Source organism: Corvus brachyrhynchos, unplaced genomic scaffold (assembly GCF_000691975.1).
Source record: "Corvus brachyrhynchos isolate BGI_N302 unplaced genomic scaffold, ASM69197v1 scaffold14, whole genome shotgun sequence".
Classification (NCBI taxonomy): domain Eukaryota; kingdom Metazoa; phylum Chordata; class Aves; order Passeriformes; family Corvidae; genus Corvus; species Corvus brachyrhynchos.
Genome location: NW_008239110.1, coordinates 1,749,527 through 1,767,346, shown reverse-complemented (window position 1 = coordinate 1,767,346; position 17,820 = coordinate 1,749,527). Strand labels below are relative to the sequence as shown.

Below are 17,820 nucleotides of genomic sequence, written 5' to 3'. Positions count from 1 at the left end.
GCTCTGCAGCTCCTGCCCGCGGATTGCAGCCGCCTGGAACGTTCTTCTTGGAGGCCAAGGAGGTTGAGGTGCTTAAAGTCATTGTTTCCGCTGGATCAGGGATGTGGTAGACAAGTACGGAACTGATGGGAGTTATGGCCGGGAAGAGCTGCCCTTTTATGTAACTCTTCCCCCACGGCTTTGTATGTGTGGGGCGATTTTGATACCCCAAACTGAGCAGGCTTTCCTTAGGCACTCTTGTGGTTGAGGGCATTCCCTTCAGCTGCCTGGCCAGCTGTACCAACGCCCGTCCATAGGGTCCTGCTGTAAACTGGAGCACTGAAGTCATGCCTTCCCTACTTGCACAGCCCCCTGCTCCGCAGGAATGTGAATGGGTGGGAGAAAGTAGAACAGAAACTGTTTTCTTCTTTTTCATTACTTGAGCTTACTTTTTAATTAAACCTCTGTATTACCAACCTAGAGCCATGGTGTAAACTAGTTTCTGCAAGAACCATATCAAAATCTGCCGCCAAAGAAGTTGAAAATATTAATTTAGAGTTTTAGTTATATTGTTTGCATATTTTTACAGGACTCTCTGACACCTGTTGCCTAGTTCTGCTCTTTCAATATATTGTATAACATATGAATGCGCTAATATTAACTATACAGGGAACTTCTTTTGGACATTGTAATCTTTCTTTGGTTTTACTTCTCTTTTTTCAGATTCCTGGGTAGTTAGACTTTTCTTTTGATAGGAACTTCCAACTGTGTCAGAATTGGCCATAGAGTAACTTTCTAAGCTTTAAAACTTTAGCATTTCAGAGTTCCATAGTTGTCATGTGGTATGTATTCACTGTTTCCTAGGAGGAACTTAATACGCCTTGAAGTTACAGACAGCCTGTAATGCATGATGTATTTCCACAGCATAGCTGCTCTGGTCATGAAATGAAATGTTGCTGAAAGTAGCTTTGTAATGCGTTCCTGCCTCCTGTTATAACCTACTGCTAGTCTAACCTCATCACTAATTAATTTAGAGAGCTAAACCAGAGGAAAATGTACCTCTCTGGGATTTTTTTAAGTCACTGATGTGTCTTCTTGAACAGGCTCTGTTCAGTGAGGCAGGTGTGGTTGCACAAAGTGGCAGAATTGGCTGACAGAGCATGTGACCGTGATTGCCTTTCTTGGTGGTGACTCTCAGCTTTTAATTCAATATTACAGGTGCTCAGATCTGTGTCCACACTTGAGCTGAAGGATGATGTGGAGTTGTAACAAGGAGAAATTTATTTGAAGAAATGCTATGAGTATTTTTGTATTTATCTATTTATTTTCTGGGTCAGGTGTAAACAATGGAGGATGACTTTGGGGCTTCCTCCACACCCCCGTTTCTCACTGACAGCTTGGAGCTGGCGATGGAAGTGGAGAATGAGAGCTCAAGGCCGTCTTGCTTTTCTTGTGCTTTTGACAACCAAAATGGAGGGAGAAGGTTCTCTGCAGAGTCTTATTTAGCAAGTGGGTCTCTTAAAAGGTATGAGATTTTTTTGAATTACAAATATAAAAACCTTCTAAACTGTTCTTTCCACTCATGTTTGGTGCCTCTGAATGCTGACGGGTTTCCAAATCAGTTTGTTCTTCAGCTCTCCTGATCCTGAAATCAACTTGGTGATACCAAAGTGGGAAGGGCTGTTGTGTTGATAAGCAGCTTTGAACGGTGCTGTGCATGCAGTTCCTAGCTTTCTGAACTTACTTTTAAGATACTGTAACAGACATTTGCAAGCCTGCTAGGTTATTTCAAAACTGGCCTGTTGGGCAGCAGCATCTGAGATCACTTAAATTTCTGAGGAGGCTTCAGCACTGGTTTTTCCAGACATATGCTCTATTAAATGCTGGCCATTTTTCTCTCTTTTCCACTTGAGAGAAACAAACCTGCTCTACCTGGCTTCCCCAGGTTGCTGGGGCTGTCCTTTGTAGCTTCCAGACCATCTTTCTCAAAGCTTCACCCTTGCGTGCATTCTGGATTTATGGTTCTGAAGTCATATGCATAGCAAAGAAGTATTTTCTGTGAGACTTTAAAACGTTACTTTGGTTTTAGTTATCTGCCTTACTGTCTGTCATTCAGCTTAGTTTACTGTGCTGTTTGCTCAACCTACAAGGGTTGTCTTGTTTTTCCTACAAAAGCCTAATCTTTCTGTCTGTCTGTCCTTCTGACAGGCTTCATATTTTGTGTTGTCCTTTTTTTTTCCACATTCTTTTCTGTAAAGGCTTAAGGGGGGGTTCCACTGCACCTCCCCATTCTCTGCCTTATTTATCATATATTTTAGTTGCATCAGAGCACATTCATTCAAATTTATGTCAAGTAGATGATTGAGGAATCCTGTATCTGCATGAACATATCAGTAGTGGATTCCACGTTGACAAATATTTCACCTGAAATTGTTTCTGTCATTAAAACCTCACTCAGGAGCTTGTATGTAGACAAGTTTCCCAGTCACTATAGTTGTGATAACACTGTTCTTCTACTGTCTATTGACGTTATCTACCTGGATTGCAAAGCCCTAGAAAAGCCTCCATGTGAGGGACTCCTCTGTCTTCATTGCTTGGAACTGGAGTAGCTGAATTTAATTGCTAGACGCTTCAAAACAGACAAGTGTTCAAGAAGTTACCAAGTGTTATGGGAGGTTGAGCCAATTCAGCGGATTCTCTTTTTGCCTCTAAAAATGAAATTGGAAATAGTGCATAGTTCAAGCAGAATATTAATTTAGTGTGTAATGCAATGGAAACTCAGTGCTTGCCTAGTGTATCTTTTAAATTTTTTAAATGAAAATATTTTTTACATATTAGCCAATTAGGGGTAGTCTGTGTGGGATTATTTTATGAAAGGCAGTGGGAAAATTCTGAAATAATTTACTCTGCTGTCATTATGCAGTTTGCTGTGAGGTTTTTTTTTAAAGCATGTAAATGAAATATTTTTTTATTTGCACAATTATAGTGTTTTAATAATACAGGTGTCTGATTTTCTCCACTTTGAGTGAAATGCTAATTCTGATGTTATTTTATTTTTCTTTAGCCAGAGCAGAGGGTAGTTATGGCCTAGTGTTAGTTTAAGTTATAATGACAAGGTAACATTTTGACCCTCATCTGGTCGTCTGCCTAAAAGTGTGCTTTTAGCAGTATCTTCAGTATAAATATTATTAAATGTATACAAACGAACAAATGTATGTCCAGCATTAGTTGCTAGGTATGTGGTGTGCATTGAGACAGATCCCAAACATGCAGAGCAGCATGTTATCTTACATAGCAGCCTCTTCTCTAAGTACAGTCTGTAGGTTATGTCTCAGCCCCTTTGTAAGTATGAAGATACTTCAAGGTGGTAGCTTGTTAATTCTTGTTTCCAAAATATACTGTGACCTGTGACTATATCCTGTTTTAATGCTTTTGAAGCTAGGAGTTGTCATATTACTATAGATAATACTGCTCTAAAAGGTACAACTGTCTTTGAGACATCTGTCATGTACATGTTGCTGATATATTCAGAAAGTACTGGTGGTACATAAGCCAGCTGTAGATATTGTACTCCATAGGTTTATTACTGGAAAATGTATGAATATTGTTGGCTCTATTTTGCAGGGTTTTGCTGAGACTAGATCCTTCTCCAAATGACTATGAAGAAAATACAGTGGAATTGTTTGGCTTTCAGTGGGTTACTGAAACGGCATTAGTTGAATCCTGCGAATTTCTCTTTGGATTACTTAGGTATGATAGTGTTTATTTTATAATTAATCCACATCTGTAATTATATCTACTGGGTGTAACAAACTTTTCACATTTTTAATAGTAACATCATAAAAGACTGTGGGTTATGCAATCCATCTAAAAAAGATTAATGCTGTCTGTTTAATGCTCCAGTAAGTGATGGATAAGACACAGATGGAATTGCAGGAAGAAGTACATTGTGTCGCGGATTTTTAATATTATGTGACTTATTATTAAGTTTCTAAGTAGTGTGATGCATATCTTAGGCATTACCAGATAAAAAAAAAATTAAGTATAGTTATTACAACAGAGTGTTGGGGTTAATTTAGAAGGCTCTAGCTTCAGAATGTATGAATAGACTATGTAAGATTTCCTTGAATGAGATTGTGCTATCCATATAATTGAAGTTGTCTTTTGAAGATTTTTAGTCCTTTTTTGTGCATAAAGGAAAGTGGAGGTGAAAAATCAAATACTATAAATGCTGGATGCAGTGCTTTCTTCAATTGTTTGGATTAGGATAGCTTCAGCAATCTCTTCACATACAGTTACTCAGTCTTTGACTAATTCAATGTAGATGCTTAATCTGGTCAATGCAAATACACAGATCACTGATAATCCTCTTTGCTACTGATAATCCTCAGGATGTACAGCACATACAGAGAGTGGATGGGAGAAGTGCTTTTGTATGATTTCACAAATATATGTGATGTATTCCATCGTTCCTTTCATCGCAGTGGATTGGTCCATCCCTTTAGGGTATGACCAAGGATATGATGTGCAACGTGGTTAATAGGGTCTAGCTTATTGGAATGTGATGACATAGATGACTGGAAGTGTATTAAAACTAGTATTATTTAGCTTTGCTAAATAATTTAGCTAGAAGCTTTGATGCAAGCTTTGACTCCACTGTGTTTAAAAAAACCCACAGTGTTAAAAAAAGTGGTAATGGGGGAGATATGATTAAGTTAAAAGTTTCAGCATTTAGTCTGATTTATTAACTGTTCATTAACATAAAATCAGTGGGCAGTGGCATAAGAATGTTGAATTAAATGGCTATTTTTTAAGGTTTTTTTTCCTGTAATGTAAACTGCTTTGTAATTGTAATAGAGATGAACATAAGGCATAATGTCTTTTATTGTGGTTTTTAAGCTATTTAAGCTGTACATGCTTTAAAACCTACTGACCTGGTAGGAATAATGGATTTCAACTAACTTGGATATTGAGAGTTTGGTTGCTAAGCTGTCTTTTGGTGTGACAAGTCCCTCTGCAAAGACATTGAGTTCATTTGTTCAATCATAAAATGGAACAGTTTCATTTATAGACCAGTTGACAACTGAAAGTAGAACTCCTCCTTTTTCCACTGTGGAAATCAAATGTGTTAAGTACCAGTTACAATAGTTTTTGAGGATAGGGTGGGTGTAAATAGTTAAATTTATGGAGTATACTTAATATCTATGTTTAAATACATGCTTACAGAAACCTAGTCTTTTTTTCATGTCTAAGATTATACTTAATATTGAAATTAAAAATCATTTACAATTTTTAAACTATTGTAATAAATAATAATAGTATACTACAGAACTGCAAGTTAAAATAGTAATTTCATGGTAAAAATTCTTACTTATGGGTTTTCTTATTAAAGAAGTGTGAGGCAAAGTGAGTGAGACCATGTAACCATTTAAGTGGGTATACTAAGATAGTATATCTTTGATTAATAAACAGAAGTACCAGTTTACCTGTCAGAATGTGTATTTGCAAATCAAATGATCTAATGATTAACAGCCATGAGGATCAATCTTTGAGGTACAAATGCAAATTGAAATTAAAATTGTTTATTTAAATAAGGGTATTTTTGTTATGTTTCTTTTGCCCAGTTTGTGCTTTAATTTTATCAGCCCACTGTATTCTGTCTTTTGTCAATTCACTGGAGAGTGTTTTTCTTTTTCTTTTTTTGTGTGGCTTCTTTCTGGTACCTTCCTTCTCTATTCTCCAGTCTCAAAAGCCCTATTTCATAAAGTCCTCCTGCTTTTCAGATTTCCTCCCTTTTCACGTGATTGAAATCCTTGAAAAATCCAGGCAGAAATTCAGGTTTGATTTCAAGACAAACAAAAAACAAAACTCTGCAACCCACCTAAATGATGGAAGGGTAGCTGACATGGCTTTATCCAAGGAAGCAGGAAAGAGCTAAGGGAGATCATTTTACTGTGTGTTTGCACTTTAATATGCAAGTTACAACCTGGAGTTTTGTGTCTTTTAGATGCTTCTTATGTCTTTTAGATGCTTTCTAGTTTTCAGGGTTTTCATAAGAACATTTGATTTGTGTCATATCCAAGTAGCCTATTTTAGAATCCTTCGGTAGTTATTGCTTTGATTGTATAAGAAATGAGGCAGAGAGCTCCCTCCTCACTTATGCAGCATTTTCTTTCAAAAGTCTGTCTGACACAGTTGTGCTTTTCATATATTCACTTTAATACTGCTTTATCTCTGTGGAGACTCTACTGGAAGACCACTTGCAAATAACAGTTGTTACAGAATATGGCTGAGTAATACCTATGCTACAGCTTTTTAAAAAATATTTGTTTGCAGTGGCACTTAGCTTCTTTAAAAATGTTTTCTTTCCTCTCCAAAACTGAACTGAGCTTTAACTTTTCTAGAGACACCTCCTTTTACTCTACTGTATTTGTTGCTGTTTATATTTTGTACTGGAGTTCAGCCCCTGACCACCCAAAGCAAGAAGCAGGAAAAGCTGCTGACAGAATGCACATTCACAAGTGGATTAATTTAGTGTGTACTGAGTATATGCCATGAGGGCTAACTTTTAGGTTTATTCTGTGGTCAAACATGAAGTTGAGTTGTGCTTGTGGAAAGATCACTTGCAGGGAATGGTTTTTGGGGGTTTTTGTCTGTATTGTTGTTTTTTGCCTTCCCCAATATTTAGCCAATTGTTATAGGGGTTTTTTGGTACTGCGTTTAATGATTTAAAACCAAGCAAAAATTCTATTCAATGTCATCCCTTCACACTTGGATGTGTCCATTGCCTTCCACTAAAACTCTTTCCTAAGTTACATTTCCGTAAGCTTTTTCTGAACTACAGAACAAGAAACACTTACCTTTCTCTGTTCCATTTTGACCTTACTAAAGTGGAGTTAAACATCTTATATAAATACCATTAATCTTTGTTTTTCTTTAATTAGGCAACAGATACACGCACTGGAAAACCTAGTACAAATGAGTTCATCTGATTTTGGTAAGTTTCACAAATTTAATTTGACACTGCAATAGGCATGTGACTGCCTTTTCATTACAGAAGTAAATTCTCACAGATCACACTTGTGCTTTGACTCTTGACCAAGGGCTTTTGGAGTGTGCCTCAGAACAGCATATAAGCAGCATAAAACTGTGGTAAGGGTAGAAATATAGGCAACCAAGTGATGTAAGACAGTAGGGAAATAGACTGTGGAAATATTGGGAGTCAGTTTGGAACCATATTTGCCTGTATGGTACATGCACAGGGCAATCCTTACTCACCTTAGTGGGGCATTTTGCATTAATTTGACTTAAGGTGTCACCCCTAGAGCAGAATTTGGCAAAACTATTAACTCTTTTAATTAAAAATGGAAGATTTCATCAAACATCCCAACAACTATTTTAGTCACAAAGGTAGTGGCTTGGGATTTTTTTCAGTGTTCCCTTGGCTTACGTTTAAACGAGTTAGTTCTATTTGCTTAGTTTAGAGTTATTTACAAACTTAATTTATCTTTGCAGTGGGATCGATAAAATGGGATCACTACAAAATGCTTTGTTTCAATTAAATACTGAGGCATGAGAAGCAGCATGTTTCTGAAGGATTATTGCAGCCTTGGGCTTATTGTAAGTTGAAGGCTGAATTACTTAGCAAGTTGAGAAGCTCAGTAATTACTTAGAAATAAACTGTCTATAGTGTCTTCTTGTTACAGATGAAGTGCTAGTGTTCTATGAGTGTATAATTTTACACATTACTGTTATTTTGTTTTGATATTGACATGTTCTGCTGTTTAAATAATTGATGTGAATTTATCATCAAGCTTCTTTCATATGCAGTTGTTGATAGTATCTTAAAAATCTAAATTTTTTGACGTAAATGGAAATAGCCTGTTTTAAATTACATTTGAACTTCGATATTGTAGCTGGACACCAAGAAACTGTTCTGTAGTTCTTTTTTTCTCTTAAATTTAAGCACCTGTTTGGTTCTCTTCTCTTCTTTGTATCCTGTTCTTCCACTTGTCAAATGAGCTAGTAAAATGAAGAACTTGAATTTTGTGCTTTGCACCAGGCTTTCTTTCTGAATCAGAGCAAGTTACTGATTCAGCTGTGACTCAGTTCCCTATAGAAGTGGGCTAGTAGTAGAAGGGTGTATAAGGATTGAAGTATTTAAAGTGATCAGGCAGGGTGATGTTAGGTATTATTGATGTCTTAAATAAATGTGCTGTCAAAACTGTTTAAAACCACAGTTAAGAGTTTTGGCTCAGTAAATCTATGTTATACTCTGTGTTTATATAGATACCAATATTGTACATTTGATTTCATTTCCTATCAGTCTTGATGAGCTTTGAATACTTCGTACTGAGAACAGTGTAATGTAGAAGCCATGTAAAAAATACTGTAACATAAAATTTTGCTTAAGCAGAACTTCTGAGGAATTTAGAATACAGTATTTTTTATTGCTACAAATCAGCAGTAACATCTACAAATAATTACTTTAGAACAGAGTGAATCGATCCTCTTAAACTTGTGGTTCATTACCATGGCAGATGCTATGGCTTCTGACGTGGTGCAGGTAGGCTGTACACTGGAATATTCTGGTACTTGTACCAGTTGATTTGCTTTGCCCCCTGAGTGTTGTTGCTCAAAAGATATTGAGATAAGCTTGTATGCACAAAGCATTATTTGTGGGGTCTGTAACAAGTGACTTATGTGAACTTCCAGGTTAAGGGGAGAAGATGGGGGGAAACAAAAGGGAGAGTGAGAGCAAGACTAAAAAAAGGGAAGACTCCCCAGTGGTCAGCTGGGGGGAGAGGAGCAAAGACAACTGTCTTTCCCTGGATGTGCAGTCCAGTGTAGTAGGTGACCAGGAGTTTGCCCTGCATCTCCTCTAGGGTGATACAGTTTCATTTGGCCCTGCTAAAGGTCCTTGTTTGATGCTTGTATTTAAGATGCTCTCAATGATCAGCATGTGTGCAGTCAGACTGCTTGGTAAGCCTTTGTGTGTATATATATTATTGGGCAATAGTTATTTGGTATTTAAATGACATATTTGGTTTGTTATGCACCAAGTTTCATCTTTCTCTAATATAAGCTGAAAGCTACAAGGCAAGGTGTAGGAAAAAATAAGGAGTGATTTTCACACAGTGGCAATAACTTCCAGTGAATCTCTGCTCTTATAGGGGTGTTTGAGCTTGCAGGTGCTAGGTGAGGATGGTAACACCATAAGAACAGCTTCAGAGAACAAAGGAAAGGAGACATGTAGTCAGAATAACTGCCTGAAAGGACACAGAACTGCAAGTGAAAGGCAGGATTTGTGAATGGGTGGCTCTTAGCATTATACATCTGAAGGTTCTGTGCAACAATGTGATGCTTCCAAGGAAAAGTTACAAAGTGTATTTACAAATAAATCCATCAAGAGAAAAGGGGGCTGATAAACTGTTTTACCAATGTCTTTACTGAAGGTGTCTTGAAAGCAGTCAGGAAGCAGGGCAGTAGGGCTGAATGATTTCTTCTAGCACTCAGTACTGCCCTCACCTTTCCTGAGGGCCTTTTTTTCTATCTGTATCTGGAAATGTGCCTGAGGATGGTAAGATAAAGAATCCCTCTGGCAAGATGACATTTAGAAGTGGGTGTTTACCATCAGTTACCTCCCAGCTTGTCCTCAGAGAGTGTCTTTCCTGTGGTCTGGTTTAATTACTGTGGAGAATGCAAATGTTAAACAAGCCATGGTGTGGTCACATCTGCTTTAAGCTATTGATCTCTTTTACTTCAGGTCAAGCTGCGCGCTTGCACTCTGAAGCAGAGAGCATCAGGCATCAATGTCTTAAGTTTTTGCACTATGTGAAAGTTTTCATCTTCAGGTGAGATTTACACACATTTTACTAACTTGAGTATCAAGCTTTGTGTAGGTGATTCTTACTGGTTTTCTGATTCTGTGTATTTTTGTCTACATTCAGGTATCTGGAACCCCCTAAGGTGGAAAATGATGGAATGCTCCATCCTTATGAAGAACTAGAAGCTCAGTTACCATCGGTGTTGGTGGAAGAGCTTCATGCTTTGACTGTGCACACTGGTCACCTTTGTGAACTTCCTAGTAATGTTCTGGCAGCATTTACTATTCAAAATCAGGCAAAGGTTGATGTCTCTTTAGAATTTTAATTTTTTATGTGGCATTATGTATTCTTGATAAATTCATAAATTTTGGCTTAATATAAGTTAATCTTTCTGGTTTGGGTTGGTTTTTTTTTTTTCTTTATTGAGTGCCATCCTTTATTTGGCATACATAACTAATGAGATCTGGATTTGCTGTTGTTGTTTTTATTTATCTATTTATTTTCATTCTATAGCTTTAGAATTCTTCCTATACTATACAAATGATAATACCAGTTACAGGTAGATAAGTAGGCTTGAATTAGCATAGCTTGTTTAAAAAAATTACTTGGTGTTTGTCTGTAGTAATGTTTAAAATTTCTGAGCTTCCCAGTAGGAGGGGCATTTTTTAAAAAATACATTCTGAAATCTGACTCAGAATGGGTAAAGATCTTGTATACAAAGAAAAGTGCAGATGTGGAAGGAGGCACGGCAGCATTAAACACTAGTGAAGTATACACTGTTAGGATTTGTGCATACACATATCATAGCTAATGCTTTCAAATCTTTTATAAAGACAAGAAAGGAATTTCTGTCTTATGTTGTATAAACTAGTATCTGGAGAGGAATGATCAACTGAGAAGCAGCATTTTGAATCTTTCTTTGTTTAGCTTGTCAGTAGGGCCACTGTTGAGCTGATGAAAGAAACAGTAATTTCAAGTAAACTCCAAAATTTTAGTATTCTCTTCCTTAAAGTTATTTCAAGAGCTCACTTTAGCAGTTTGTGTGCTACCTAATACTTTTCTGTAAAGAAAAGGTTAACTAAGGGTGTTGTAATTTGTGAAGCTTGAATCAAAACTCGATAAATAGCCTCTTACAGACAGAATTGTAATAAAATTTTTTTGTTTGTTTCTTTTTTTTTTCTTGAACGGAATGGCATGTTTGTACGTTACATTGCATTTGATCATAGATATCCATAATGTTCTTTGCAGGCCATCTTAGAATGTCAAGTCCACCCATTACTCCAGCACCTGCATGTTCTCCCCTAAACTGTGTCCCCAAATGCCACACCCATACGTTTTTGAACACTTCCAGGGATAGTGATTCCACCACTTACCTGGGCAGCTTGTTCCAAAGCCTGACCACCATGTCTTAGTACAGTATTCAGAATTCACTAAAGAAGTGTTAAATATAAGTAAATGTATTTCTAATTACAGGTCTTTCCTCCATCGTGGCACTTACTACATCTCCATTTGGATATTAACTGGCTAGTATTAGAAGTTCTTCATGTACTAGGTGAAAAACTGATGAGTAAGTATGCAGGCTTTTTTCTTGAACTTAATTCTTTACATATGACTTACCTAGTTTTCCCATCTTGATTTGTCCAGAATCAAAACTAATTATGGTGGTTTTTAAGCATAGCTGTATTGAATGGGGTAAACTCAAATATGGTAAAGGTAGGTTCTTTGTGAATCATCATGTGGCTCAAATCAAATAAAATTGTATTAGGAATTTGTTCTGTCAGAACAAAGATCACAAAGTTCATACTCAACTGGTGCAACATACTAAATATTTAATAACAATGCACTTCTTGACATCACAAATAAAAATGCATTTACAGATATCCAGAATGCATAACAGTGAATTTGATGAAAACAGTGTAGGAAGTGTCCAGGGATGGACCAGAACAAGGATTCCGGAGGAGAGAATCTGTATTGTTAACCATGTGCAACACTAAGAAAATATTGAGCAAAAGAAGAAGCCTCAGTCAGGGAAGTTTATAAAAGTACAGCAAGAAAAGGGCAAGGCAATATCTTTTAAAAAAATTTTTATAAGGCTTTAAAGGGGCGAAAAGTAAGTTGATAAGAGTAAGCTGTTCATTGAAGTTAGATTAAAAAGGTCATAGAATGCAATTGTAAAACTAAATTTCAGAGTAGTTCAGTTTGCTGAAGAACTGTTAAAATACAGAAGAGAACTTCATTTGCTTTGTGAGGCTTATATCTATTTTCTGTGTCTATTCTACCAGAATAAATCACAAAAGTGTGTTTTCTTCTATAATCAGTGTGTCACTGCAACCATACCTTCCCTCATGCCTCCCAATTATAAATTGTCAATATAAATTCCAACAGGAATTGCAACAGTTGAAGTGATGTTGAGGTATAGAAAGAATGCAGTATATGTTTAGGCCAGTGACTGGTGTTGAATCTGAACACTTGGATTAGCTTTTGCCTGCTCCCAGCGCTGTCACAACACAGCCTTGCTCACATTAACACATTTTCTCTGTTTCTGCATGTCTGTGTTACTGGATAGTGTGTGGGTTGGCTTTCTGTTCTATAATTCTAAGTTTCTTTTATGATCCATTGTGGGATAGCCTGTTTTCCTTTTTTAGAGCATTTTGGAGAAAGGGTAGTGAAACTGTTGAAGGAAATGTATTCTCCAAAATTCAGTATTTATTTTTAGATAATGTTCTGAGTAATAATGCAGTAATCTAGCTTTGTAAGACAAAGCTCATGATTTTTAAGAATAAAATTTACTAGTCGAGACAGTAATATCTCTGCATATATTATCTTGTATTCTTATGTGCCTTTTAGAATTTCTTAGGTTTTTATCTTATTCTGTAAAGTGTTCTGAGTGGAAACTTCACACTGCCGAGACCAGTGGCAGGATAGTGGGCTCAGGGCTTCACCTTACATTTCCAGGAATAAAATACAAGCTCATTCTACGTATCATCTGCTCCACTGGTGTCAAGGGGGTTGTACTGTTGAAAAGCTTGTGGTATAAGATCTTGCAGCCTCTTAACTTTACCATTTCATCTGTTAATGCCTACAAATGCTCAAGTTGGAACATGATCATGCCAGCTTTTTACATCAACACATCCAAAGGAAAGTGTTAGACCTCTCCAGAATTGTTTGTCATCAGCTTGCATATCTGCAAAACATGTCATGATTCCAGAACATGCGCACTGGCATGTGACAAAGAGGAACTTGCAGATAAATAAATCTTTATTCCTCTGCAAAATCTGTGCCAATAAAAGGCTGTAAAGTGCCAAGCTTTTTTACTGTCAACCTGAATAATACCAGATTTCCGTGCAATGATGAAGGGATTATCTTGAATTTAGGATGAGCTTTCTCACATGAATTTATAAATTAAAATTACATACAGGTCAACAAGCCCATTCTAAAATATATATGTATTAGAAAAGAAATCCTGTCTGTCTTATATTCCTACAGCCAAACCTGAAACTAAACAGTTCTACTTTTCTTCTGCGTTTTAGGACAAGTTGTATATGCTAACCATTTCATAAATCTAACCGGAGAGAATTTAACCAGTATCAGTTTATTTGAAAAACACTGTGGAAATCTCATATCTGATTTAATAAGCTTGGCTATCAACAAGTATACAAAGGTAACTCTTTTTCTTTGTATAGAACATGGGTACTTAGATGCTTGTACTGGGAACCATATGAATTGGGTATTGCACCAGTGATAGATGACTTACTGCTTAGTTCTAAATGTTACGTATGGCTTTGTATCTCCATGTTTTAAAGAGTGTTATTTGTTAGGAGCTCAAATTGTGTTATATTTATTCATGACCATCTGGCAGTTGAATGAGAGAGTAATATTGAAATGCACTGTGTACAGAGCAGAAGTGAGTGCCACATTTCCTAAGTTCAGTATTCCAGGTTTAATGCCAAACATGGCACAGTCTAAAAGGTTTAGATAGATGCAAAAAAAAAAAAGTCTTTTCAAACTCTCTCAACAGGAACAAAAAGAGAATAACACTAATCCTGGCAGTAAGCTAACTGGACACTTAGAGAATGTCATATTACAGTTTATTGTTGCAGTGTGCCTATTTCCACCACCTCATCTTTTTGTTACAGCACTTCTGCATTTGTCATGGGAAAACTTGTCCATCTCTTCTCTTTTTCTTTTTCTTTCCTTCCATAGCTGCAGTATTTTTCTCACTTGTTTTGAGCACTCCAAAGCTAGAAAGTCGTAATAACTCCCTATAGCAGCCAGTAAAAGAGCTGTGTAATCTTCGTGTCATTGTGAAACCTGCTTGAGATGGACATGTGTGATCCATAATGCAGAGCTGAACTCTGAGAAGAAGTAGCAGTGACCACTGTATAATTTATATTTTCCTAGTACAAAAACGTAAAAAATAGACTCCCTCTTCTTCATATTACTTTTGAGGGTGGGAGGAATGGCTGTACTAGCATTTGATAACTGTTCTGTTAAAACACCTTCCTGTAGAGAACTGTTACCTTTTAAAATCAGTATTGATCTATTAAATTATCAGATAATACTGCAAATTTGTTCCGGTTTGGCCAAATATATCCTCTGAGAGAAGGCAGGCCGCAACCAGCCTTCCCCCACCAGGTTCGGGAAAAAATAAATTTTCCTCGAAGGAAAGTGAAAGAGATAAAAACTATTTATTTAACAAACACACAGGAAAAGAATAATAATGCTAAATGATAAAACCTCTCGCTCTGCTGAGAGAACCTGGGAAAATTCTGAGTCCTTCTATAGATCTCTCTCTCCCCCTCCTTGGAGCTGGGACGGGGCAGTGGGCCCACCTCCAGGGCCAAGGCCTCAGTGGAAATTCCTCCTGATGTATTCTGATGTTGAAACAGTCCAGCAGAGAAAAAAAAGAAAAAAACCCAACGTCCCAGGAAAACAAAAGTTCAACTCTCTGTCTCTCTCCGGAGAAAAAAAGGAGCTGAAAAACTGGCCAAAAGCAAACAGGGTCCTTTCCCCACTCTCGCTCTGCTGCCGCAGCTGGAAAAAAAGAAGTCTCTATCTCTGTGTGACCTTGAACAAGCTGCAAACTGCTTTGAAGAAGTTTTGCTCAGGTTTTCCTCCTCCCTCTCAGCCTCAGTTTAAAAGCACAGAAAGGCACAAAATTAATTCCTGGGCATGGGCAGCGATAGGGGATACACATCACAAAGTCACCCCAAGACATTCCACCCCTTATCTCATATCATTGGCTCAATGCCCAAAAAGTAATTTCTCCCCTGACAAAAGGCAAATAGAGGAGAATAATGTTTTGTAAAAGAAAATTCAAATAGTATCTGTTGAACATTTTGCTTGATGGTAGGCTTGGAAATGACAGATGATAAAATGACAGATTTGACGTACTTTTACAGAGCCACATTACAAAGAGAGAAGATTGTTCTGCCACTGCTTTTTCTTAAGCCCTCTCTAGGTGTGGGCCACAGCTCAAATTAGTTCTATTTGACATTAATTTCTGAAGTGAAGCTTGCACTTGAGCTGGTGACTCCTATAGCATGCTAATCATTGCTAATGACGGAAATAGCATCCCTCAAAATTGTTGAAAATGCAACTAATACCCCTAGTAGGTGACACCATCAGCTCATCACTAAAACATGTCCTCGGGCTTTTGGCTGAAAACATTCATGAGTGCAGCTCTTAAAATTTATGGATATCCCTGGAAAGAAAGACATAAACTCTAGTCTTCCAGACTGATATTTTCAGATTGGTTTCTTGGGCAGCTCTGATATTAAGATGCTTGACTTGGATTGTGTACTGAGCCCAGTGTGCTCTGAGACATATTTGCCAGAGAAATACATATCTGTGGATATCTTCTGTCTTCAGCAGCCACACCTGTGGCACCAGAGCTTTATTGTCCCAATGGCATCACAGTTTGGGGTTTTAAACATTCTTACCAAGATGCTGAACTGAGGATGTTGCAAGAGGAAGTCCAGAATATCTCTGAAAACAACATATCTTGGCTATCCTTAGTCTAACCAATATCTGTATCGTGTCTTGCTTTGCTACTACTACCCAGAGTCTATCCTAAATGGATACTGCACATTTCCTGCAGAAGAGATCCTGCAATCTTGTAGAATAGCACGGTAACAGATGCAAACAGTAGATGAAGAAACCTTGTTGAAGAAACCTTGCTGCAACAACTGGTAGTCCACCTAGAAAGTATGAAACTCATTTGTAAGATAGTTTCTATGCCTAAAAATTCTATAAAAACCTCCACTGCTACAGTAACAAGTAGACTGCTCATTTCCAATGGGTCTCTTTTGCTCTTTTGTGGTGTGTCATAACCAGAATTATTTTTGAGGCACTTCAGTTTTGGGAAGTTAGTAGTTAAATAATGAATTTTCTAAGAGACTTTAGTGGTCATACTGTTTATTCTCAAGATAACATTTACATGAAATTAGTTCAGGTTGTTGAGAGATTCCTGTAACAGATCTTTAGCTAAAAGTGTGGGGAGAGAGAAGGCCATGTGAAGTACTGTGAGTATATGTGGAAAATGAATAAAGAATTATTTAAAATAGGTCTACCATGACAATTTCGTAGGATAAACAGGATTCTTGAGAGAGAAAAAACAAACTGTGTCACATTTATATATACATGAAAGTTCATATTTATAATTAAATGTTCAGTATTTAAACCTGATTTGGAGCTGTATGAAACTGTAGTTGTAAACATATTATTATGTAACATATCATATGGATGATAAATAAGAAGTTTGCATCCTAATAGAATATTATACAGATTTGAAACTATTGGTGAGGTACTTGTTCTAATTGTGAAAATGTGGGTTTTTAGTCATTCACTCCCACTTCTGTAATGTCTCACACAGCCACTGCTGTCATGGGCATTGCATATTTTGATATAACTTTTAATTTACACTATTAGGTTTCCAAATTTAGAAATTATTTTAAGTGCCAGTATGATTTGAGAATAGTGCATGAATGGATCAGAAAAAACAGAAGGATATAAAAACTCAGGATCCATCTCATCAGATGTAGATGTCTAGGAGTTAGTTGGCTAAACTAGTCACCTGAGGTACTTTCTATTGTCATGGAAGGATAACAACAGTTCTGCAATGAGTGAGATTAATTATTCTCTAGGTACCTATTCCCCTCTGTTTGCTTTAGAGAGGTGTAGGTTGATTATTCAAACTTGGACTACTCATTGTTTAGGGATAAAATGAGTATAAGCTGCTTTGTCTTCACTCTTTTCTTTCTACATTTCTGCCATTGTGTCCTTGCTGAAGGTAAAAGGTGCTGAATTATGTTATTTAAACAAAGCTTTTCACAATTTTTGCCACCTCTGAATACAGTTCAGTGGGTTCATGTGTCTTAGGATAGAATAAGTAAAGTTTTGTCTATGGTATGATTATTTCAAATACAGTTCTGGTAGATCATAAAAACATAAAAGCATACAGAGATTTTTTTTTTTATGTATTTAGCAGTTCCTTTTGCTGTTTTGTTTCACAATTCAGGGAATGTAAAATTGAAAGATGAATCACAAGAAGACTGTTTTGCATTTGAAATGCATCAGTCTGAGTGAATTTTGTTAAATATGGAATAGTAATCAAATAACGTACATGACTTGAAATATGCTGTTTTCTGCATATTAAAAGAATGCCTTGCAGTAAATTTACCGAAAAGCAGATTTTGTGAAATGTTGTGGGAACATTAACATCCTCATGCCAACAACAACATATTCTACTAGCATTATGCCTACTCATTAAGGATTTTTCAGTTAAAAATAACAATAATAGCTATTAAATAATTTGAAATCTTTTTCTTCTCAGGAACATAAAGAAAATCTAATCAATCATTTTCTTTTCCCTACTGTCAGACAATGAATCAGTATTTATTGTAATTTATTTTCATTTAGAACATGGAATGCTGTTTTTATTCAATTAAATGATGTTTGAGAGTGTATCAGAAGAAACTAGGAAATAACGCAACCTGTAACTTATATAGAATTG

The 17,820-nt window shown here is 36.6% G+C and overlaps 1 protein-coding gene across 1 annotated transcript in view; it reads left to right on the top strand.

Moving 5' to 3' along the window:
• Positions 1-17,820, top strand: part of MMS22L (MMS22 like, DNA repair protein) — a 90,911-nt gene continuing 73,091 nt past the window's right edge. The window contains 8 exon segments of the mRNA XM_008637910.2: positions 1-68; positions 1,317-1,504; positions 3,604-3,729; positions 6,924-6,976; positions 9,746-9,833; positions 9,930-10,107; positions 11,280-11,373; positions 13,337-13,467. Of these exon segments, the coding sequence (XP_008636132.1) occupies positions 1,326-1,504; positions 3,604-3,729; positions 6,924-6,976; positions 9,746-9,833; positions 9,930-10,107; positions 11,280-11,373; positions 13,337-13,467 (849 nt within the window). The 5' untranslated portion in view covers positions 1-68; positions 1,317-1,325.